The 26,201-nt window shown below is 40.6% G+C and overlaps 1 protein-coding gene across 3 annotated transcripts in view; it reads left to right on the top strand.

Annotated features, from left to right (window-relative positions):
* Nucleotides 1-26,201, top strand: part of NPSR1 (neuropeptide S receptor 1) — a 152,598-nt gene that overhangs the window by 23,617 nt on the left and 102,780 nt on the right. For all 3 annotated transcript variants that reach the window (XM_069586705.1, XM_069586703.1, XM_069586704.1), the window contains exon 2: nucleotides 4,483-4,615. In XM_069586705.1, the coding sequence (XP_069442806.1) occupies nucleotides 4,483-4,615 (133 nt within the window). The remainder of the gene's footprint in view (nucleotides 1-4,482; nucleotides 4,616-26,201) is intronic.

Below are 26,201 nucleotides of genomic sequence, written 5' to 3'. Positions count from 1 at the left end.
CTAGAAATTTCCTGAAGCCAATGAATTAAGGTGAGACTGTCTTTCAATAGAAAACTGCAAAGCAGAAGGAGTAGACTTGATTTCACAGAATTTGCTCAACGTGCCCCCCCCCCCCCCACAGATGTCATCTAATCCCAAGGAGAGTACTATAGACCCAGGCCTGTTCACAGAGCACCCTGGGCCAGCCAGCCCAAACCATGGTTACTGCAGGTTCTTCACAAGAGGCTCAGCTGCAGAGCCAGCACTCACTGCTCCAAGCCCTCCTGAGACCTGACCTCCAGTTCACTGATACGTCAAAATGGGATAATTTGATTTGCGGTATTTGCCACTCTCTGCTCCCAGCAGGGCAGTTCTGAGCCCCAAGCCTACTTTGAAGAGATTGGTTGCCTGGGGCAGGATACTGAAGTACAAAGATGGAAAAAGCAGCCCTCCCATGTCCGCTGGGAGTCCAGTGGCTACTCTACTAGAGAAAAGTGATTTCTGGAAATCTGAATCTTGGCGTCAGCAGCATAATCCCCAGCATGCTTGGTGACCAGCAAATCATTTGCCCACTTCAGCGTTACCTTTCTGGAGATGTGGCCTAATTGTACTTTCCATAGGCACTTAGTTATGTCAGGAAAAGGGAGTGTGAAGAGAGGTAGATTCTGGGAAAAACCTTGGCTTCTAGTTCAAAATTACCCTGGGTTCACTTAATTCTCCTCTTTCTGATTCTCATCCAAAAGTCCTTCAGAGTGTAATTTTAATTGGAAAAAATTCGGTGTCAGTAGAAAATGGGGAAGGTTGGTGCCGACTTGCTGGAAAGTTGGAGGTTGTCTCTGTAAGGTGTGGAGGCACAAAGATGCCGGAGCACAGCGCGCAGACTCGTTCACTCTCTCCCGTGAAGGGTCATCCTGTCGAATCAGGGAGGGAGCCCAGCCCCCCAGGGTCTCCGACCCAGGAAGGCTCAGTCCAGAGGCCAAGGCTAGGGCAGATTTCTGCGGGGAGTTCACTGACTGCCTCAGACTCCAGGGAGGAGAATGATGGCCAGCTGCCTTCTCCTAGCTAAAGGGAGGCTGGAGCTGGGCAGGGCCAGGAGTGGTGCTGGTGAAGACAGGGACTTGGTGAGGAAAACAGCCTGTATTCACTGCCTTCCTGACACTCTGTTGTCCTCTATAGAGTGCCAGGCCTCCTTCTTTGTCTGCTTCAAAATGTACTCTCTCCCCATTCACTGTGGAGAGCTGGATTTCTGATCTGATGAAAAAGAATCACAAGCATTCTAACATTCCTTTTCTTCTTCATCTGAGGTTGAAAGAGTTCAACAGAGATTGACTTAGTATTGGACAAGTATAGAAATAAACTACCCTCCACCTCCACCTAAATGGAGAAAATTTTCTGGATATAGTACTGTGTTTTATAATTCAAAGCAAGGAACTTTTTAAGGCATTGAAACATTTCTCCAGGTGAAAAAGATCTCCTAAGTGAAATAGGAGAAATTCTTTGAAAAGCTCTCATTTGTGTTCTCAGTGGGGCTGGAAAGGACTTTGCAGGCCCCGCCTGCCACACCACCTGCTCTAAAGGCTCCTTGATCTTTCCTGAACCATGTACATTACCAGGATGCCATCATCTTCCCAGAGAGCAAATAACATTAGGACCACACTGGGGACATAGAGGCCTGATGCATCCCCTGTGTCATCTGCCAACATCATAGTGTCCACAAGATCTGCTCAGACTTCCAAGCCACCTATTTTCTTGCATTGGTCCCCAGGTTACTCTACAGTTTTAAAAAGCAGGTCTTCCAAGTTCAAACCACTTATTTATGTCCACTACCTACACATGAGCTGCTGAATGGGGAAGGTCAGCCTGGCCTATCAAGGCTTCCCCTGCTGTATCTGTTCCTGACAGCACAGCTGTCCATGCATCTCAAAGGAGAGAATTCTCTTACAAAGACTCAGAAATAACCCTTTTCATAACAATTAGTTTCCATTCCTAATGCTTTCTCAGTGCAACCTATTTTTAGGCTGGTAGAGAAATGAGTCATCCAGAAAAAGGTATCCCTTCTGGTCAGAAAAGGACCAGGGAAAAATCAGGAACCTGGTGCTGAGCAAAGACACTGTCTTCCAAATGAGAGATGATGTAAGCATGTTGGAGGTGAGGCATTGTCACCTGTGCCCTTCAGGGCAGCAGATTGCCCAGCCTCTGGTCCTCTCACTGCACTTGTGCATCCAGCCTTCCCCCAGCGCCACCCCGAGGAACATTCCCTGACTTCCACCAGGGCCTCAGAACTCATCTGTACATGTGAGACGGAGAACTTTAATATCAGTTTGATATTTAATTATCATGGGGTGTGTGTGTGTGTGTGTGCACGCTTATGATGTATTTTTCAAAGGATAAGAAGAATGTACAGTGTAATTGAAAGGATATTTACCTTCTGAGAGAGGGGACTTGATCATGATTGAAAGTGGTGGACAAATGGGATCTGAGCTTTATCTGGTTCAGTATAGTTTTTGAATAATTGATTTGTCTGTTATTGTGTAATTTAAAATTAATATAGTATAAGAGAAAGCGCTGCTGTGATGCCTCAGATTTTCAGGGAGTGTTTCAGTCAGAGTTCTCCACAGAAAATAGAACCAGTAGAAAGATAGATAGATTAAACAGAAGATAGAGAGAGAGAGATGTTGTTTAGTTGCTAAGTCGTGTCCGATTCTTTTGCAATCCCATGGACAGAAGCATGCCAGGCTCCTCTGTCCATGAGATTTCCTAGGCAAGAACACTGGAGTGGGTTGCCATTTCCTCCTCCAGGGGATCTTCCTGATTCAGGGAACACACTAACATCTCCTGCACTGGCAGGCGGATTCTTTACTGCTGAACCACCAGGAAAGCCCAGATAAATATTTAATATATTACATTGAGAGAAAGAGAGAAAGGAGGAGACTTACTTTAAGAAATTTTCTCACATGATTGTAGGGACTCCAAGTCTGAAATCCTTATAGGAGGTAATGGGCTGGAAACTGAGGGTTGATATTTATGTTCTACAAGGAATTCTGCAGGGAATCTTCCTTCTTCTCTGGGAAACTTCAGTTTTTTCTCTTAGAGCTTTCAACTTATTGGATGAAGTCCACCCATATTAGGTAGGGTAATCTGCTTTATTTAAAGTCAAGTGATTGTAGACCTTCACAACAACCACCTTACACTAAAGTCTGACCAAATAGCTGGGTCCTCTGGATACACCAAAAGCTGTATCCTGGCCAGGATACAATTTTATCATTATAAGGGATTTCTTCAGGGTCTTCTCTTTTTATAAGATTTTTTTTATGTAGATCATTTTAAAATTTTTTATGGAATTTATTACAATATCACTTCTGTTTCATGTTTTGGTTTTTTGGCCTCGAGGCATAGAGGATCTTAGCCCCACTAACCAGGGATCAAACCTGCACCCCACACACAGGAAGGCAAAGTCTCAACAACTCTGCTGCCAGGGAAGTCCCTTCTTCAGGCTCTTCTTACTGTCTTCTCCAAACAGGAGAAACACTTTGCATCCTGGTCTTAGATGTGCACATTCTTATCAGGATTCCACCCAGACATTTTGCACTGAAGTCTCTCGGCTTCTGATCTCTGACTTACCTCTGGGTCCCCTTGGCTCCCTGTTCTCACCCACAGCCCAGCCCTCCCCAGTCCCTGGTTCCAGCCCATCCTGTTGCCTCTGTTTTTCTGGGCTTTGGACTTAAGATAGCTGGAAAGTTCCATTAAAGGGAGAATGGAAAGCTTTTTATAAAGAACTTGACATTTTGAATGAGTAGCATTCCTACTTTTTTTTCACTTTTACTAATTATACATTTTCTCAGTGGAATTTTAATATTCCTATATTATACAATTCGGTCAAAGGAAAAAGAGTAAGAAAACCCATAATCATACTACCCTAAAATAACCACTGTTAACATTTTAGTACACTTCAGTTCTTTTCTTACATGTATAATTTTGCAGAGTTGTAATCATACCCAATATATAATTTTATTATGTTTTCCACTTACCATTATATTATAAGCATTTTTACTGTTGCCGCATAATCTTCAGGTCTGTCATTGTTAATAGCTACATAATAGTTCACTGAATTGAACTGCTTTATTTATTTAACTATACTGTTATCTTTAAACAATTTCAAATTTCTTCTTACAATAAAGAGATACATCTTCGTGATTGTAGCGCTCTTTTTAACACCTAGAATTCTTTCACATACGCTTAAAATTGCTCAGCCAAAGAATATTGTGCCTATGTTTTTCTCTGCTGACATATATTTCCAAATAGATCTTTTTAATGGTTGTGTCAATTTACACTGCTGCCAATGTAAATAAGGACCATTGCATTTTTGTTCTCTTGAGAGCAGAGCTTTGACAGGTGGGGGACAGGAGACCAGGAGGAAGACATTTTGACAACAAAGCCTGAGCCTTGCTTTCTGGAAAGTACTCGGGTTCTCACACTGGTTTTGTGTTGCTTTGCTTTTCACAGACTGAACAGCTGATAACTCTGTGGGTCCTCTTTGTTTTCACCATTGTTGGAAATGCCATTGTGCTGTTCTCTACGTGGAGGAGGAAGAGGAAGTCGAGAATGACCTTTTTTGTGACTCAGCTGGCCATCACAGGTAAGCAATTGCAGAAGAGGAATGGGCTGAGTAGAGAATTCCAATGGCTCCTCACTGTGAAGTATTTTACCAACAGAACTGGTGTATTACCAGCCTAAAACACAGCTGCAGATTTGGGAATAATTTCTGTCGGGATAGAAAACTCAAATTTGAATTTTTCTTCCAACAAATTTAACATATTTAAATATTTATAAGATTCCATTATAAAAATAACTCTCTAAACAACAAAGTTGAGTATACCATTGTCGGTGCTACCAAAGGGTTCTACTTTCCCTATACACAGCAGCCTCTATGGTTCACTAAGGTAATATTATCATATCATACTATATGATGAGCCTAAAGAATATACCCCAGAAAATGGACCAGAATTATCTTCACTCAGTAATAAATGTTAAGTCTCAAGGACTTTGCTGATTTAAATCTGTGGGCATTGCTTTTGAAACGTAAGTGACATGTAACACCACTGCTGGGCATAGTACAAGGATCATATCTTAGATTTAGATGCTTAAGGGTGGATTTAGGAACTGGGTAGTACTGTTGAAAGGCTGTGGAGTCCTGAGCTATGGGAACCAGATAGCTGTAATATGCTTTTAATTTGAATCTTACTGAGGGCAAATGCAAAAGTTTTATAAGTGTTAAGTGCTAACAAGGAGCAATGGTAGATGACTGTTAGGAAGGGCTGTTAGGTACATTTCAACCTGTTTTGTGCTCTGAGTTGCAGTAAAGGCCGTGAGAGTTCCTGGGAATTTGGTCTTAAACTCCAATATATGAAACATATGACATTGTAACCTATAAGAAAACCTTAGCCATACCTTGTTGATATCCTGAAATTCCCCTCTTCCTCTTTAACAAAGTGTAGGAGGCCCATCTGCTTAGGTCAGGCTACAGTGACCAGGGTGAAAAACAAGGGCACTACTGAAAAATATGAAGATGGAAGAGGAGCCCCCCGAGTAACAAAAGTGGGACTTGTGATGAAAGAGACTCCTTCAATCTTTCCTATAAAGAGAGGCCCCATTTTCCACTAGGAGTAGAGAGTAGGAGGTGGCTTCCCAGGTAGCACTAGTGGTAAAGAAACTGCCTGCCAGGAGACATAAGAGATGCAGTTTTCAACCCCTGGGTCAGGAAGATCGTCTGGAGAAGGGCATGGCAACCCACTCCAGTATTCTTGCCTGGAGAATCCCAAGGACAGAGGAGCTGGGCAGGCTATAGTCCACAGGGTTGCAAAAAGTCAGACATGACTGGAGTGACCTAGCATGCATGCAAAGGGTAGGAGTAAAGGGTAATTAGAATCATCTGTTGATAGTAAATGTAAAATTCTTAGATGAGGTTATAATAACCTACTTTCACCATATTTTTGTCAGTTACAGTGTTGTAACCAACATTCTATGAAACCATATATTCTTTTAGAGTGTAAGAATTTAGGAGGTGTTAAGGATATCAGCTTAGAATTTAAGCTTTGTCAAAAATAATAATAAATGAACAGCTAAAATCTCACCATCTGTTTCCAAAAAGAAGAGTTGTGTGTTCTACTGAAATCCATAGTCTGCTGCGTTAACCTGGGCTTAATTTCCCTCACGTGTTCTAGATAGTCTGGTTTTTATTTGTTAAGTCCCTATGGAAAAATTCAAGGAGTCAGATCAGGAGGATTTCAAGTGAAGAATTCTTGGAGAGAGCAACTTTGCCTAGGGTCTGAGAATGGGCTAACTTCTTATGTAAGATGTTAAAATTTTCTTCACTCACATTTCACCATGATCTCAGATCCTGTAGTAAGGGATCTGAGAATACAAATCGGAGTCTTCAGTAGCACATATGAAAATGCTGCTCCAGTATCAGCTGAAGGATCTTACACTTTGAGATTTATATAAATTTGATTTGAGTCTCCTAACCTATGTTAATGGCCTCCCCAAGATTTCTTCAAATTTCCTGGACTTTGTAGTTTTACTTGTCACTTCTGGTTCTCACTTGCTATTTCTGCTGAACTCTTGCTCTGTTTTATAAGCATCTCACCTTCCCTCATTAGTCTCTCTTTTTTAAAGCCAGACTGACCCTAACAAAGCACTCAGCTCTCTTTTCTTTTATTTTCTTTAAAAATTATCCACAGAAACATAACTTTCTATGTTTTAAAGATTTTGCCAAATGTTTCTGGCAACAGAGAGAGACTGCATTATAACAAAGCAAATGTATTAAAGTTGAATATATTTTTAAAACTTTCAGCTACCACCAGGTGTCTTTGATTCTCCAATGTTGTTCATAGGATGACCAAATTTTTTCACATAAACATATTCTTAAATCATCAGATTCAACTAACATCATCAGTGACAGACATATTTGGAAAACAAAATTCAGAGACATTTTTATACCTGGCTCTTCTAATAGAGAAAAGTAAATGCTAACAATTGTTATAGGGTAAGGCAATATTCTTAAATATTCAAAATTCTTAGAGATGGCCTGACCTGCCTCCTGAGAAATCTGTATGCAGGTCAAGAATTAATAGTTAGAACTGGACATGGAACAACAGACTGGTTGCAAATCAGGAAAGGAGTACGTCAAGGCTGTATTTTGTCACCTTGCTTTTTTAACTCAAATGCAGAGTACATCATGTGAAATGCTGCGCTGGATGAAGCACAAGCTGGAATCAAGATTGCCAGGAGAAATATCAATAACCTCAGATATGCAGATGACACGACCCTTATGGAAGAAAGCAAAGAACTAAAGAACCTCTTGATGAAAGTGAAAGAGGAGAGTAGAAAAGTCAGCTTAAAACTCAACATTCAGAAAGCTAAGATCATGGCATCTGGTCCCATCACTTCATGGTAAATAGATGGGGAAACAATGGAAACAGTGGCTGACTATTTTTCTGGGCTCCAAAATCACTGGATATGGTGACTGCACTCATGAAATTAAAAGACACTTGCTCCTTGGAAGAAAAGCTATGACCAACCTAGACAGCATATTCAAAACCAGAGACATTACTTTGCCAACAAAGGTCTGTCTAGTCAAAGCTATGGTTTTTCCTGTAGTCATGTATGGATGTGAGAGTTGGATTTTAAAGCAAGCTGAGCACTGAAGAATTGATGCTTTTGAACTATGGTGTTGGAGAAGACTCTTGAAGGTCCCTTGGACAGCAAGGAGATCCAACCAGTCCATCCTAAAGGAAATCAATCCTGAATATTCACTGGGGGGACTGATGCTGAAGCTGAAGCTCCGATACTTTGGCCACCTGATGCAAAGAACTGACTCATTAGAAAAGACCCTGATTCTGAGAAAGATTGAAGGCAGGAGGAGAAGGGGATGACAGAGGATGAGAAGGTTGGATGGCATCATCAACTCAATGGACGTGAGTTAGAGTAGGCTCTGGAAGACAAAGAATCAGACACGACTGAGCGACTGAACTGAAAGCAATATTAATACTCTTCATTAAATAATATCGTCCATCATGACTCTCCTGACAAAAGCCTCCTACTTACAGTGATTCTTTGAGGAACCTTTTGATTCCACTTGGTCTCTGTTATACTTAGTTGGTGAATCAGTTGGAATTAGATTCAGCTGAATATCTATAAAATCCAGATAAAGGTGGCTTAAGTCTACAAGGATTTATTTTCATATTATGTAAAGAATTCTGGAGGTAGGCGGTCCAGGGCTCATATTGTATTTCCCCATCACTGGCAACTCAGGCTTCTCATATTTCTACTCTATTAAAGAATGTTCAACCTCAAGGTCAGCTCGAGGTATATGGCTCATGGTCAGTTGTTGGTTCAAGATGGCTGCTGGAACTCCTGCCGTCATTCCCAGATTCCAGTCAACAAAAAGGCAGAGAGGGCAAAGGACAAGAGGGGCTCATGCCCCGCCACCTGTCCTCTTAGCTGGCATTCCTAGGATGCCCACTCATTAATTTTTGCTTGTATTTTATTTGCCATGTCTAACTAAAAAGAAGCTAAAATATAAAGAAGTAAATGTTTTTGGTTTTTTTGTTCATTTGTAACCCACTGGCCAGAAAAAAATCGTTTCTCTTCCTAAGAGAGAACAGAAGTAATTAGCAGTCTCAAGCATAGCTTGTCTTCTGTACTTTAGTTTCCTGCAAGAAAGAGAAGTTTAGACAGTGAATCTCTGTTTGACCACCCATTTCCCTGCTTTGAAGATACTTCTACCAGATGCTGTGCTTTCTTCTTCAGACCTCACATCTTGGCAGGTAGCACTTTTCATATTGTCCAAACACTGCAGTGATCCATTGAATGACTGTACATTAAGTAGATAAATTCCTAATGCTGACTATTTACATGAAAGAAGTGACAGTGTTAGTCAGTCATGTCTGACTCTTTGCGAACCATGGACTGTATAACCCACCAGGCTCCTCTGTCCATGAAATTCTCCAGGGAAGAATACTGGAGTGGGTTTCCATTTCTTTCTCCAGGGGATCTTCCTGATCCAGGGATCGAACCCGGGTCTCTGTAAAGAATCTTGTAGGCAGATTCTTTACCAGTGGAGTTATAAGAGAAGCCTGTCCTCAATTTTTGGCTACTATCATCAATTCTGCAATGAATATTCTCACAATTAAATCTGACAAGCATCCTTTATTATTCACTTAAGAAAATTTATAGACATGAACTTAGTGCATCAAAGGAAGACACTTTCATGACTTTCAAATTGGCCAATGTCCTTTTAGGTCACCCAGGCTAAATGATGATGAAAAATGGCATGCAACAAACCTTCCAGAAGCCACCAACACAGATCCACACTGAGTCTAATTTTTAAAAGATACTAAAAACAGAAGCCTTCAGTTCAGTTCAATTCAGTCACTCAGCTATGCCTGACTCTTTGTGACCCCGTGGACTGCAGCATGCCAAGCTTCCCTGTCCACCACCAATTCCTAGAACTTGCTCAAACTCATGTCCATTGCGTCAGTGATGCCATGCAACCATCTCATCCTCTGTCGTCCCCTTCTCCTCTGCTTACAATCTCTCCCAGCATCAGGGTCTTTTCTAATGAGTCAGTTCTTCACATCAGGTGGTCAAAGTATTGGAGTTTCAGCTTCAACATCAGTCCTTCCAATGAATATTCAGGACTGATCTCCTTTAGGATGGACTGGTTGGATCTCCTTGCAGTCCAAGGGACTCTCAAGAGTCTTCTCCAACACCACAGTTCAAAAGCATCAATTCTTCAGTGCTCAGCTTTCTTTATAGTCCAACTCTCACATCCATACATGACCACTGGAAAAACCATAGCTTTGACTAGACAGACCTTTGTTGGCAAAGTAATGTCTCTGCTTTTCAATATGCTATCTAGGTTGGTCATAGCTTTTCTTCCAAGGAGCAAGTGTCTTTTAATTTCATGAGTGCAGTCATCATCTGCAGTGATTTTGGAGCCCCCCAAAATAAAATCTGTCACTGTTTCCATTGTTTCCCCATCTATTTGCCTTGAAATGATCAGACCAGATGCCATGATCTTAGCTTTCTAAATGTTGAGTTTTAAGCTGACTTTTCTACTCTCCTCTTTCAGTTTCATCAAGAGGCTCTTTAGTTCTTCTCTTTCTGCCATAACGGTGGTGTCATCTGCATATCTGAGGTTATTGATATTTTTCCTGGCAATCTTGATTCCAGCTTGTGCTTCATCCAGCCTGGCATTTCCCATGATGTACTCTGCATATAAGCTAAATAAACAGGGTGACAATATACAGCCTTGACGTACTCCTTTCCCAATTTGGAACCAATCCATTGTTCCATGACCTATTCTAACTGTTGCTTCCTGACTTGAATACAGATTTCTCAGGAGGCAGGTCAGGTGGTCTGGTATTCCCATGTCTTTAAGAATTTTCCACAGTTTGTTGTGGTCCATACAGTCAAAGGTTTTGGCGTAGTCAATAAAGCAGAAGTAGATGTTTTTCTGGAACTCTCTTGCTTTTTCTATGATCCAACTGCTATTGGCAATTTGATCTCTGGCAATTTTTAGGTCACCCAGGCAAAAAGATGATGAAAAATGTCATGTGACAAACCTTTTAGAAGCCACCAGCACAGATCCACACTGAGTCATATTTTTCAAAGATCCTGCAAATGGAAGCCTTATTTATTTGCAATAACATTAGGGCATGATTAGTTCCTTGAAGGCATGGATCCTCTCTGTTCATCTGTTAACATTCAGTCCACACCTACTCAAATCTAATTTACTTATTGTAAAAAGGAGCAGGGCTTCCCTGGTGGCTCAGTAGTAAAGAATCCGCCTGCCAATGCAGAAGACACAGGTTTGATCCCTGGTCCAGGAAGATCCCACATGCTGTGGAGCAACTAAGTTCACAGCTATTGAGCCTGTGCTCTGAAGCCAGGAGCCACAACTCCTGAGCCCATGTGCCTCCACTACTACTGAAGTCCACATGACCTAGAGAGAGTCCGTGCCCTGAGGCAAGGGAAGCCACAGCAATGACAAGCCCACCGCAACTGGAGAAGTAGCCCCAACTCTCCACAACAAAGGAAAGCCCCAGTGGCAGAGAAGACCCAGCACAGCCAAAAATAAATAAATGTTGAAAAATCATTTCAAAAATAAAAAGGAACATTTTCTCCCCTCCTAGCTAGTGTATCAGAGAAGAAGCCACATCTACTTGCCCTTCTTTCCCCCACAGTTCCTATAGCAGCGCTCATGTATTTGTGAAAACAGAGAACACATCATTTACATTTGAATGGAAGAATTGTTTTAGTTTTACAGGCATATACTTCAATTCACTTCCTTCTTCTCCACATTTCTGATCCCTTCAAAAAACACTTAATTCTCTATATCTTCCATTAGAAATTTTGATTGTAGGATTTAGCCTTGAGAATATAAGAAAACCAGATCTTAAAGCTGCTATTTTGGCATATTCTGCAATTTTTAGCACATCCATTTTAACAATTTTCTGGACGAATTTAATGACTGTTTATATTTTATGAGCTAAAGTGCCAATTAAAATTTATTATTCATTTATCATCTTTAGGACTGACGTCTGTTTTATTCAAATGCCATAAAGAACGGGAGCTAATGAGAGTAACTCCCATTGAGTGTTCAACCAAGGAAAGATAGAAAACATATTTTTTGGCATATATTCAAATAACTTTCTTCTGATAAGACCAAGTCGTCTCACATTGGTGGAAATTAGCTCTGCCTCAAAGCACTTTCTGGAGAGCAACTTACTAATAAACTAAGGAATGTACCATCCTCAAAGGCTCCCTGTTAATTATCTGACAGAGAAAACTGAGAGCTTTAGCAAGGGAGGTGAGACCAGGAAGAGTGAGGTGTTCAAGGTCATACATAGAGTTCACTACCACTTACAAAGCTGATTTCACTCACTGAGTTGCATATTCAGTTCATTTCATTTATACTCAGTTCATTATTTGAATTCTGCTTATTCATTTACTTTTTTTTTTATTGTTTTCAATAAGCTTAACAAGCTCAAAGTAATGATACGTGATACGTATATATAACAATAAGTTCAGTTAACAACCATCACCTCACATAGTTACAATTTTGGGGGGAAAAATGTCAAGAAATTTTAAAATCTACTCTCTAAGCAGCTTTCAAATATGCAATACAGTATTGTTAATGACAATCACCATGCTGTACATTATATCCCCAGAACAACTTCTTCTAAGTAGAAGTTGGTTCCCTTTGACCATCTTCACCCATTTCCCCCAGTCCTCACCTCTGACAACCACCTATCTGTCCTCTGTTTCTGTGAGTTCATGTTTTTTTCTCTTAGTTTCCACATACAGCATTTGTCTTTCTCTGCCCTTTCACTTAGCATATTGCCTTCAAGATTCATCTATGCATTGTCATAAATGGGAGGATCTCCTCTTTATGGTTGAATAATATTCCATTGTGTATATAAACCATGTATTCTTCTTTATAATATTTATTTATTTTTGGCTGAGGTCTTTTGTGGTTTGATGTGAATTTTAGGAATTTTTTTCTATTTCTGTGAAAAAATATCCTTGAAATATTGACACAGATTGCATTAAACCTACTGATTGTTTGGGGCAGTATGGACACTTTAATAATATTAAATCTTCCAATACATGAAAGAGGTTATCTTTCCATTCATTTGTGTCTTATTGAACTTCTTTAATCAATATCTTACAGCTTTCTGTGTGCAGATCTTTCACCTCCTTCATTAAATTTACTCATAAGCATTTTATTGTTTTGAATGCTATTGAAATGGGGTTATTTCCTTGTATCTTTTTCAGATAATTGTTAGTGCATAGAAAAGGAATTGGCTTCTGTGTGTTGCTTTTATATCCTGCAACTCAAATCAGGCAAAAATAATGACTAAGCTCCCTAGCCAAACGGGGTCACCATCTGTGATCTTCGCTCTCATGCATGTGTGGAGAGAAATGTGGTCTGCCAAGACCTGAGCACTGGTTGCTCTGGCTCCACCCTCCTTCTCTGTTTGTTTCTGATCCACAGGAGTCAAACCCTGCATGGTTCCCCAGTGATCCTTGACGAGTGAGATCATAGTGGGCATCCTGGGAGGCATCCTGCAACATCGGGGGAAGTGGATGCTCACTTTGGTATATTTCTTCCCCACTGGAGAAACTGTAGGCCAAGTAGGGCCCTCTCAGGTGTGGCCTTGTGCTTGCCTGGGGGAGGGGCAATGCAGTCAGAGTGTAGTTCTTCCCATTACCCTTATATTAGGGTCCTTCTTGATCTCTGTGGTTCAACAGGCTATTTCACCTCACCTCTTTGTTCAGGCATTTTCATAATCATGTCCTGTCTATGGACAGTGGCTAGTTGGTCTTCTTGTGAGGGGGACTATAGTTAGGAATGATCTGTGTTGCCATCTTGATGACATTATTTGTAATCCTTCCCTTCTGTAATGCAAATGCTTAAGACTATGGATAATTTTCTTCTAAGGGATTCTTGTCCGCAGTAGTAGATATAATGGTCATCTGAGTTAAATTCACCCATTCTTGCCAACATCCGCTGGATCATGGAAAAAGCAAGAGAGTTCCAGAAAAACATCTATTTCTGCTTTGTTGACTATGCCAAAGCCTTTGACTGTGTGGATCACAATAAACTGTGGAAAATTCTGAAAGAGATGGGAATACCAGACCACCTGACCTGCCTCTTGAGAAACCTATATGCACATCAGGAAGCAACAGTTAGAATTGGACATGGAACAACAGACTGGTTCCAAATAGGAAAAGGAATACGTCAAGGCTGTATATTGTCACTCTGCTTATTTAAGCTATATGCAAAGTATATCATGAGAAACGCTGGGCTGGGAGAAGCATAAGCTGGAATCAAGATTGCCAGGAGAAATATCAATAACCTCAGATATGCAGATGACACCACCCTTATGGCAGAAAGTGAAGAGGAACTAAAAAGCCTCTTGATGAAAGTGAAAGTGGAGAGTGAAAAAGTTGGCTTAAAGCTCAACATTCAGAAAACGAAGATCATGGCATCTGGTCCCATCACTTCATGGCAAGTAGATGGGGAAACAGTGGAAACAGTGTCAGACTTTATTTTGGGGGGTTCCAAAATCACTGCAGATGGTGACTGCAGCCATGAAATTAAAAGATGCTTACTCCATGGAAGAAAATTTATGAGCAACCTAGATAGCATATTGAAAAGCCAGAGACATTATTTTGCCAACAAAGGTCCGTCTACTCAAGGCTATGGTTTTTCCAGTGGTCATATATGGATGTGAGAGTTGGACTGTGAAGAAGGCTGAGTGCTGAAGAATTGATGCTTTTGAACTGTGGTGTTGGAGAAGACTCTTGAGAGTCCCTTGGACTGCAAGGAGATCCAACCAGTCCATTCTGAAGGAGATCAGCCCTGGGATTTCTTTGGAGGGAATGATGCTAAAGCTGAAACTCCAGTACTTTGGCCACCTCATGCGAAGAGTTGACTCATTGAAAAAGACTCTGATGCTGGGAGGGATTGGGGGCAGGAGGAGAAGGGGATGACAGAGGATGAGATGGCTGGATGGCATCACTGACTCGATGGATGTGAGTCTGAGTGATGTCCGGGAGTTGGTGATGGACAGGGAGGCCTGGTGTGCTTCGATTCATGGCGTCACAAAGAGTCAGACACGACTGAGCGACTGAACTGAACTGATGTATAGTTTTTCCCTAAATTCATATATTTCATGAATTAATTCTGTTTTATTTTTCAAATATTTAGTGCTTTTTTATTTCCTCTTTCACTATGAAATAACCATTTTATAGGTTTTGATTATTTTTATCTTTAATTTTCAGATGACTATTTTTCTATGACATTTTGTAATTCACAATTAATTGTATTGCCTTGTAGTCAGAGAATATTTTTAGAAGAATTCCTGCTCTTTTGAAAAATATTTAATACATACTAAAAATTAGGACATGTCAACTTAAAAAGAGTAGTCACAACCTAAGTTTAGAGTTATGTTTGATTCGGTGGGAGTTTTTAGGACTTCAAGCACAGAGACAGCATCTCAAGTAATCCTGAGAGAACTGCTCTGAGGAGGTGAAGGGAAGAGTCAGGTTATATAAAAGTTTTACAACAAAGAGCAGGTAGTCTTAACATCAAAAGATTATTGTTAATTAAAGAAAATCAGATATCCCAGGTTAAGGAATTTAGCACTTTTCCATGTAGGGGAAGATGCAAGAGTCTGAGCTTGCTGAAGTCATTCCTTTCGTATTCCTCTCAGTTATCCTGGGGCCAGTATCCTGTGTTTTTCACATTCTGAGCTCCCTTGGGGCTCACCATAGGGACTGGCTGCAAACTGATTACTATTAGATAGCAGGTTGGAGAAGGAAATGGCAACCCATTCCAGTATTCTTGCCTGGAAAATCCCTTGGACAGAGGAGCCTGGCAGGCTACAGTCCATGGGTTCACAAAGAGTTGGGCACGACTTAATGACTAAGATGCACACAGATAGCAGGTATTCTTCTTCCTGAATGCCCTTAGGACTCAACACTTCACACTGGAGGGCTGGAATTGCTGATGATTGTGACATCCTTGTGTATTGATCTGGCAGGAAATATTTCATTTCTCAGACTTAAATTTTTCATTTCATTTCATTTAATAATAATTAAAGTTGTGGAAATTAAAAAAAAATCACCTAAATGAGAAAAAGCAATGGTTGTTTATTAAGAGCTTACAATAGCAAGGGAGTGAATCATTGTCAGACACTCAAAGATAAGCAAAACAGTGGGAGTGCTTTGTAATGGGAAATAAAAGACTTCAGGTATGCCTTGATTGGAGGCTGTTGGCACAGGAAATGGTAGGCAGGCTAACTAGAAGTATGGCATCTATGTGATTGGTTAACATTGCATATTTGGCTTTGTTCAATTGGTTCTAAGTTAGAAGCAGAGGTGGTTATTCATTAGGGAAGCTGTCAGTTTTCAATCACAAGCTGGCTGTTTGGGGCAGATCACTATAGCAGTTATCGTTTGGTTTTCCAGACAGGCTGCTATAGATAGTAGGTTGGCTTCCTGAGTTGATCACTGCAGGTTGTGGGCCAAAGTTCCATTTTTATATAGTCTGGTCATTGTCCATATGTATATTTAGTTTTTATATTCTTTGTACTTAACTTTCTGAATTTTCTCTGGTTAGCATCTTCAGATTTTCTGTATTTCCATATATGTACTTCTTGCTTATTCACTATGTCATGAGTAACTAAAAGCGCTGTTAAAAACTTTCATACTTTCTCTCATTTTCTCCCAGTATCTTTTAATCATTATTTATTTTATAAATTTTAGCATTCTGTTACTTGGTTCTTAAAGTCTCTTAATAAATCTTTAATACAGGTTTGAGTGCTTAATATTACATGCACAAACACAATCCTTCTACTTTCATTTATTAACTTGCTTAAATTTTATTTATGTGATACTAATATTAAATGCATCTATTTAATCTTTATTGGATTCATTTTTCACATACTGGACTAAGCATTTTAATAAAACCTCATTTAAAAACTATATATTTATCATAAATGCCTCTGCTTTGTGACTATGCTTGCAATAATTATCAACAAGTATTTCTATATTTGAATATTTCAAAGATTATCAATAGTTGGCTTCCCCATTCCTGGTTCCTTTATTTTGGTAGAGCTCCCAATCTGGAGTACTTTGAGTGCTTATTTTTTCCCCACTTCAGGATAGGATTCTCAAGAACCTGGCATTAGTGAAAAAGACTTTCTCTTGCCTCCCCAAAATAAAAATACAGGTGAGGAAATGTTGAATTCACAACTCAAATCGCCAAAGATGTTGCTCTATTAACTCCTGGCATTTCATGTTACAGAGAAGTATAAAGTCAGTCTGGAATTTCTTCCCTTATAGCTTATCAGATTTTTTTTCTTTCGAGTATTCATGCTTTTACCTGGTTATATCTATTTATTGATCTGTTGTATCAGTTCTGCTTTTTGCCAAGTAAGCTCTTTTGATTTGCAGATTAAAATGACTTCTAAGTTCATTTTGTTTGTGTCTGAATATTGATTACCTTCCATTAGTTCTGATCTTATGTTCAGGAACACTATCCATATGTTAGGAACTATGGTCCTTTTCTCTCACCAATTATATATCTTGGTCCTATTCTTCCGTATTTGGAAGAACTATGAAAACTTTTTCTAATGATTGATTTGATTTTGATTAGCAGTGTAAAACTACTTTCCAATGTTTCTAAAGTCTCTTAAAAGTTGCTTTTCCTTTGAGCAGTTTCAAAGCATTCATTCTTTATATCATCTAGTGCCTTTTTATTGCTGTCAACTTCTCAGGATTCCTCTTTTTAAAACATACTTAATGACTTCCTACTTCCCAGGTGGCTGGTTCTAGTGGTAAAGAACCCGCCTCCTGATGCAGAAAACATGAGAGACTTGGGTTTGATCTCTGGAGTGAGAAGATCCCCTGGAGGAGGGCATGGCAACCCGCTCCAGTATTCTTGCCTAGTGAAACCCATGGACAGAGGAGCCTGACAGGCTACAGTCCATGGGATGGCAGAGTTGGACATGACTGCAGCAACTTGGCACGCAATGTCTTCTTAGGTGGCGCTAGTGGTAAAGAAGCTGCCTGCCAATGCAGGAGATGTAAGAGACACAGGTCGTAAAATATGTAGGTTCAATCCCTGGGTTGGGAAGATCCCCTGGAGGAGGAAATGGCACCCAACTCCAGCATTTTTTCCTGGAGAAATCCACAGACAGAGGAGCCTGGTGGTGTACAGTCTATGGGATCGAAAGAGCTGGACTCAACTGAGCATCAGAGCATGTCTTACTACCTCATCTTTCATCTTGCCACAATGTCAAAGTTTTTCTAAAATGTAATAAGAACACAAAACACTGCCTAAGATTTAAGTATGTTTCCTGAACTAAAGGGTTTTGTTTAAGGATTTTTTTCTGACATTTGTGTGTTCTTTTCTACTTAATGTTATAAAATTTCACTACTCTATGACTCACTGATTCCACTAGAAGTTGTTTGATTGGCTAACATCTGAATAAGTGCATGTCCTTCATTTAGATTATTCCTACAGTGGCTACACAATGCCATCATTGTTCCCTACTCTGAGAAGAGGTGGTCTATGTTTGTAAAGAAAACTGGTTTCTCTTGAGCCGGAAAAGAAAGTACTGCCTTATCACACTGGGAATAATCTAACTAAAAGGAATGAACACTTATCCCAGAAAATCTTTTTCTTATTCAGAGAAATTGGGTTTCTTTTTGTTCTCCCCCTTTGCTCCTGATCATTACACTGATCAGGCATCATCGCTGTAGCCTGGGAAAGGCACTTCACCTCGCTAAGCCTTCTGTTTTCTCAACTCTAAAATGAAGAAGCTATCCAGATAGGCTTAAGAGATCAGAAGTGATCTGGTTCTAGCAGTCTTGTGCTTCTAATTAGAAATTTGCAGTTGTAGAAATTGAGGGGATTTTTTTACACCTTCAGATGTCTGCTGATTAAGCAACTTTTGTCATAATGAGTACAGGTCACCTTTCTCAATTAGCTCTGTTGCTTAATAATGGTACTGTCTGGCTCCTCGTCCATATGGAAGGAAAATGGCCAATGGAATGTAGTAAAAATAGTGATACTAAGATTGTTTCCCTCCTCTGTTGCTTGCTGCCTCACCAGGCTTCCCTGATCAACACACTACAGTTCCGTTTGTGGCTTATTCTTTCATCCCTTCCTCTAGTCTTTCAACAAATATTATTAAGCACTAATTATGTCATCACAGGTAGTTGCAGATACCAAGGACACAGTGATGCATTTGGTTCAACTGTTTCAGTTACATTTGAAACAATAAAGCAAAAAAGGGGACAATTGTGCTTTCATCAAGCAAGTTTCAGCAGCACAATAAGCCCTGGGCTTGATTTTGCTTTAGCAATTCAGGAATGCCACCAAGGATGCTGTCTCCGGCATTATAGAAGTCATTTCCTTCAGCCTTGTTCTTCATCTTCGTTATAGGATGCTGTATTCATTTGCTTGGGCTGCCATAACGATGACCACAGACTGGGTGGCTTAACAGAATTTTTTTTCTCACAGTTCTGAATGCTACAGGTCCTGGATGAAGATACTGGCAAGTTTAGATTCTTCTGAGGCCTCTCTCCTTGAATTGGTGGCCATTTTCTTCTTTTGTCTTTTGTTGACCTAAAACAAATAGAAAGCTAGTTATTTCTCCAGGAAAAAAAACGGATTTATTCAGAATCAGCAAAGAACTGCCATTCAAGATGTGCAAGTGTGGCAAGCCATGTGCAAGTCCTCTCACGGGAAGGAGAGGAAAACTCTTTTAAAGAGGGGAAAGAGGGACTTCCCTGAAAGTCCAGTGGTTAGCACTTCGCTTTCCAATGCAGGGAGTGTGGGTTCAATTCCTGGTTGAGGAGATAAGAAATGTAGGAAGCCACCCTTCCCAGCAGTGCTTAGGAAACCCCTACATGCCCCTCACCAACCTAACAATCTATATGCTCACACATGAACTAATCAGTATGAGCAAGATGCACAATTACTGATGAGCTCAGACTGGAGTCACACACCCCACTCCTAGGGATTCAGTTTTCCCCAAAGCATGTGATATTGGAACCAAAAGCTGAGTTCTTACTAAAAGAAGCAGATGTTGGAGAGATGACCTCACAACAAATGGTAGGGGGCGGGGGGGAGACAGAGTCTCTAATCCTCAGGAACTTCTATTTGGAGTGGGAGATGTTTTTCTCAGGACTAGGACGCTGGGGGGTTAATGCCTCGAATCACAGTAGGCAGAATATATCTCTGTCCTAGAGTTAGGAGCCTTCTGAATATCTTTGAAGATTAAAAACATTAAAACACTGCCTGGCAAAAGTAAAATTTATGAACTCATAAGTCAGCCTATTCCATTCAACTTAGGGGTACTTAGATCAAATGAACTGCCATTGTGTTTGTTTCCCTGATATTCAAATAGAAGGGTGAGTCTGAGCATAAACTTTCAGGAGGTCTAAAAATATTTCTTTCAACCTTATACCAGCCTTGTGAGATAAATATTCCCATTTTCCAGATGAGGATAACAAGGCTCAGAGAGGGTAAGTATCCTGGGAAAGTCTTTGCATGCCCTCCCCCATAGTAACTCCACAGTGTAAGAACTCAAGAACCAGGAACCTGGAGTTGCAGGTAGTCGTTTTCTGCTAAAGGGGCTTAGAGAGTCACCAAGCATCTGTTCAAGGGGCCGTGCACGGAGGAGCCCCAGAGCAGAGTGACCCAGTGTTCAGACAGGCGCTGCAGCTCTGCCCTGTGCAACCCTGTCTTCGGCTCAGATATCACTGGCTCCATTCTACATGAACTCAGCCAAAGATTTTACCATTAAGAATTGTTGCCTGTCTCTAATTTTAATAATTAATGGAAGTTTTACAACTTTCGGTGACTTTAAACTCAACTTTCTTTGGCTTATTGTTTCTTGAGCAGTTACAGGGTGATCATTGTTACACAAAGACTGGACATGATCTACGATTAACTTTTCCCTCCGTAATAATGTCATTGAATGCTTCTGAATTCCCTAGCTTTACGTACAATTGGGTCATTGTCTCAAAATTCAAGCAATCACTACTTGGATTTAAAATGAGTCTTTGTAGCACACTTTTTGGGCCAATCCAGTTCCCAATGCTCTGACTTGTATTGCCAACTACTCACCTGACATGTCTAAAAATGCTCTTCTCCATGCACAGCTTTCCACGCCTCAGTTGATGCCAGCACATCTTTGCAGTCACTTAGAACAAATAAGAAGTCATCCTAGACATCTCTCTTTTTCTTATACCACACATCCGATTCATCAGAAAATCATCTGCTGTAATATGTGTGTGTGTGTGTGTGTGTGTGTGTGTGTGTATTCAGCTGTATCTGACTCTTTGTAACCACATGGACTGTAACCCTCCAGGCTCCTCTGTCCGTGGGATTTCCCAGGCAAGAATATTGGAATGGGGTGCCATTTCCTCCTCTAGGGGATATTCCTGACCCAGGAATCAAAACAGTGTCTCCTTTGTCTCCTACACTGGCATATTCTTTACCACTGAGCCACCTGGGAAACCCTTATAATTCAACCACTTCTTGCCGTCTCTATTGCTTCCACTCTGTTCTAAGCTTTCATCACCTCCTGCAGAGATTACTTCAGTAGCCTCCAGACAGGTCTTCCTGTTTCTATAGCTGTCTCCTTTTAGTTAGTGCCAAGGGTGGCAAACTATGCTTCATAAGTCAAACTCTGTCAACCATTTGTTTTTGAAAACAAAGTTTTATTACAACACAGTCCATTGGTCTACATATTGTCTATGACTACTTATGTGCTAAAATGGTACAGAAATGAACAGATTTGACAGGTTGTATGGCCCACAAAGCCTGAAGTATTTACTATCTGACCCTTTAAAGAGAAAGTTTCCTGGTCTTTGGAGTACTCTTGACTTTGCAATCTTGAAGGTCCTTTTGAAATAGAAATAAGATCAAGCAATTCTTTCATTCACATCCCTCCTATGATTTCCATTTTTACCAGGAGTAAAATCCAAAGGAGAAGGCAATGGCACCCCACTCCAGTACTCTTGCCTTGAAAATCCCATGGTGGGCTGCAGTCCAGGGGGTTGCTACGAGTCGGACACGACTAAATGACTTCCCTTTCACTTTCATGCATTGGAGGAGGAAATGGCAACCCACTCCAGTATTCTTGCCTGGAAAATCCCAGGGATGGGGGAGCCTGGTGGGGTGCCGTCTATGGGGTCACACAGAGTCGGACATGACAAGCGACTTAGCAGCAGCAGTAAAATCCAGAATGTTTTACAAAGGCCTTTAAGGTAACATTACCTCTCTGGCTTCTTCTACTGCTATCTCCCTCATTCACTCTGCTCCAGCACAAATGAGCAGAGTTATTCTTGAAAAATGCCCCACGCAATCCTACCTCAGGGCCCTTGCATATGCTATACCTTCAGCTTACAGAGCTCTTTCCCCAGATGTCTGCATGGCTCACTCCCTCATGTTCTTCAAATCTTTCCTCATATACCAGTTTCTTGTGGGCTTCTAATTAATACAACCCATCAGCCCTAAATTGAAGGCAGAAGAAGGGAGTAAGAGAGAACAAGACGGTTGGATGACATCATCAATTCAATGGACATGAACTTGGGCAAACTCTGGGAGGTAGTGAGGGAAGCCTGGCCTGCTGCAGTCCACGGGGTCGCAAAGAGTCAGACATGACTTGGCAACTGAACAAAAACAACAAATCAGCCCTAAATACCAGAATTCCTGAGACTTCCTTTATGCTGTTCTATTTTTCCTTCTTTTGCACAGCAATTGTTATATTCTACTATACTATAATTCCCTTATGTATTGAGTTTATTATTTATTGTTTATTGTATACTCCCTGAAATATAGGGCAAAGATTTATGTTCTATAAGAACTCAGAAAAGGAACTAGACACAGAGTAGTCATCTGATCAGTGTCAATTCAGTTCTGTCATTCAGTCATGTCTGATTTTTTGTGACCCCATGGACTGCAGTATACCAGGCTTCCTTGTCCATCACCAACTCTCAGAGCTTGCTCAAACTCATTTCCATCAAATCAGTGATACCATCCAACCATGTCATCCTCTGTCATCCCCTCTTCTCCTGCCTTCAATCTTTCCCAACATCAGGGTCTTTTCCAATGAGTCAGTTCTTCCCATCAGGTGGCCAAAGTATTGGAGCTTCAGCTTCAGCATCAGTCATTTGATGCGTATTTGTTCAAGGATGAACCAATGAATAAATGAAAACTGAATATAAAATATTTATAGGTCCTAACACTCTGCTAAGTACTGTGGAGAAATGCATACTCACACTCCCCAACATATGACATATCTTTATCTCAAGAATTTATTATCACATACAAAGTTGAAGGAATTCAGGAAAAGTATAATGGAATACATCAATTATTAGCAGTAAAATGACTGACTAGTATAGCCAAATGTACATAGTATATTAGAATAAGAGAACAAAGTAGGACAGAGTTGTTTAGGAAGGCTTCTTGGAACATCATGAACCTCTCCCAGAAAAGTAAAGAGAATTAAACTGAATTAAGCAGTGGGTAGCAGGAGGAACTCACAGAATTCCATATAAAGAGCACAGCATAAGCAAAGCCAGGGAAGTGGGAAAGAATACTCTTCACCATACCTGCTCTTCAGAAAATTATTAGTCAGCCTAGCTTAACAATCTGGAGAAGGCAATGGCACCCCACTCCGGTACTCCTGCCTGGAAAATCCCATGGACGGAGGAGCCTGGTAGGCTGCAATCCATGGGGTCGCTGAGGGTCGGACACGACTAAGCGACTTCACTTTCACTTTTCACTTTCATTCATTGGAGAAAGAAATGGCAACCCACTCCAGTGTTCTTGCCTGGAGAATTCCAGGGATGGCAGAGCCTGGTGGGCTGCTGTCTATGGGGTCACACAGAGTCGGACACAACTGAAGTGACTTTGCAGCAGCAGCAGCAGCTTAACAATCTAGAGTTTAAGTTTTGATCTTCCTCCATCAATCATCAACCCATGAATTAATCAATGGGACATTGAGGAGCTTGGTCTCATCTGCCTGCAGGTCAGTGCAGGGAAGGCAAGCTACAGAAGGGAACATGGAACTTTCTGGAAGACACCTGCCCAGGTTGTGCTGGAAGAGCGCAGGTGAGGAGCATGCCTTTAGTAGAGCATCTTGGCATCTGCACATAGGAAATCCTGATGGGCATTCACAAAGCCCCAAGCCCCAGACATGAAAGAGAGGGAAAGAAGGTTTCCTTTTAAAAGTTAAATTTATGTAACCAGTCCACAATGGGAAAAAGTGAAGTCTTCTAGAACCACTGAAATAGTTACTTTGCTATAGTTTATTCAGTGGTATGCAATCCCCTAAATATGTAATATGATAATATAATATGTAATAATACATGCATATATATCAGATATATACATTATATTATATATAACTATATATAATATATACATAAATTATATAATATAATTTGCATAGTAATTGCTATATTCTACTATACACAGAAATATAGTTTATAATGCATGAAGATACATTATACTATATGTTATATATACATATATATTATATCTATTTGTCTATATATCACATATCATATACATATATTCATATAGATACATAGATTTAAAGAGACTGACAATCTGAAATATTTTAATACAAAGAGAGAAACTATAGAACTAGGAATGTACTACTGGTCAAAAGAGAGACGTGCTAAATCAGGTCACTAGCATGGTGTTCTGTCCTTTGAATCAAGGATATGTCCTCAGGATATGTCCACGATTATATATTCATTCAATCGATCAAAGTTCATGGAACAGCTACCATGCATCAGGCTTACGTTAAGTGCCAGGGATTGCAGAGAAGTCTAGTGTGGGTGCAGATATTAAACACACTCTTGTCTAGGAGGGTTTGAAGGGGTCTCCAAGAGCAGCCACTAATTCTTGTTCTGATTATATGATCATGAAACTACCTTCTAATGACTACTTAAGTCTCTCAGAGAGACTGTTATCAGAGAACTGTGAGGTCTGGGGGAGATGGCTACAGATTGGAAGCCTAATTTGTAGACCTGCTATGCTAAGAACTAAACCACAGACCCTGGCAAATTCGCCACAACAAAGTCATTCTGTGAGCCTTGCCAGGGCAAGCACACGGAGGCACTTTCCTGCTGGCTACATACCTCCGCTTTCAAGAAAAATGTTTTCTTGATCTTTCTTTTTTATCTAGTTGCATTTTTTATCCTCTAAGTCTTCCCCCAAATAAGCTTGTCTTGACTTACCTTGAGTTCATTTTGCCCAATTGTCTGTTGTTAATTCCATGTCATCTCTCCCTCTCTCCAGATTTTGCTTTGTATCGCAGGGGAGAAGCCTTCATTTCCCAGGATTGTTTTTCCCATTTGCTTCCAGATCACATTCTGCCACTGAGGGGTACAGACATGAGGTCTGAAAGAGAATTGAGAAAGAGAAACTGCTTTCTCCAGTGGCAGTTCGGCAAAAACATAAGAAGTCAAACAGGAGATTATCAGCATTAGCTTCTAAGCAAGTTCTTAGAAAGTTTCCTGGTGTTTCCAAAGATTCTTGAAGTTTGCCGAGTCCTGGTGAGCTCCTGCAAACTGCCTGCTTTGGTGCCAAGGGAAACTAAGATCATCTGTACTAGCTTTGTAGCTACTCAGGTGCTTTTTGGCTTAATGAACTCAAGCCAAAACTTCCCTGAGCCCTCTTAAGTCTCATTCCCTGTATCTAAAACATTTCCTACTTGAAATACCTAGAAAGGCTATTTTCTGACCAAACCTGAAAACTTTAGTGAGTTTGTGTGGAAAGAACTATTCTTAGTTATTTTGGCCCTCTCCTCAAGATCCTTAAACAAAATATGCAATGGCCTCCCTTTAGAGAGAGGAGAGAAAACCACCATGAATTACCTGTTAGTGACTAATGCGCTCTTGGTACTTCCTAGATTGGAGCCTCAAAGACTAATTAGAAGCTTGAAAGTAAGTCCTCTAGCCAATAAGAGAAAGATCTTTGTATCTGGCCTGATGCTGGATAATTGAGAAGCTCTCCTTGGCCTGTGGGTCTTCTCAGTTGTGTTTTCAGGCAAATAGGCTTGCTTGGCTAGGGAATAGGAGCTCCATAGAAGAGTGAGTAGGTTTAAAAATATATGCACTAGAATCACCTCATGGGCTCCAGAACTAGTGGTTCTCAACATCCTGCAGATAATCAACTGCAAGAGCATTTACAGAAAGAAAAAAAATCATGTCCTGACTCATACCAAAGTTTTGATTTAATTGATCTGGCTTCAAACCAAGGCGTTAGTAGCTTTTCAAAGTTCTCAGATGATTTTAATGTGCAGTCAGGGTTGAGAAACACTAAGAAGATGTCCATGAAATGCCCAACACAGATCCTGCTCAAGAAATGTTAGCTTTTTTCTCAGGAAATCTGAGACTTGAGCCCAGGCTTCCTGGCAGTGTTGCTTCCATTGCCCCACATCAGCCCAGAAGTGTGGATATGACTATACGGCACACTCTTTGTCACTGGCTGAACATTCCAGTTAATGGGGACTTTGCAAAAGCATTGATGCCTAGTTCTATCCTGACCAGTTAAATCAGCACCTCTGGGGTGGGACCCACACCTCAGTATTATTATTAATTTTTCCACAAACATT

Source organism: Ovis canadensis, chromosome 4, assembly GCF_042477335.2.
Source record: "Ovis canadensis isolate MfBH-ARS-UI-01 breed Bighorn chromosome 4, ARS-UI_OviCan_v2, whole genome shotgun sequence".
NCBI lineage: Eukaryota > Metazoa > Chordata > Mammalia > Artiodactyla > Bovidae > Ovis > Ovis canadensis.
This window is presented reverse-complemented; position numbering and strand designations above follow the sequence as displayed.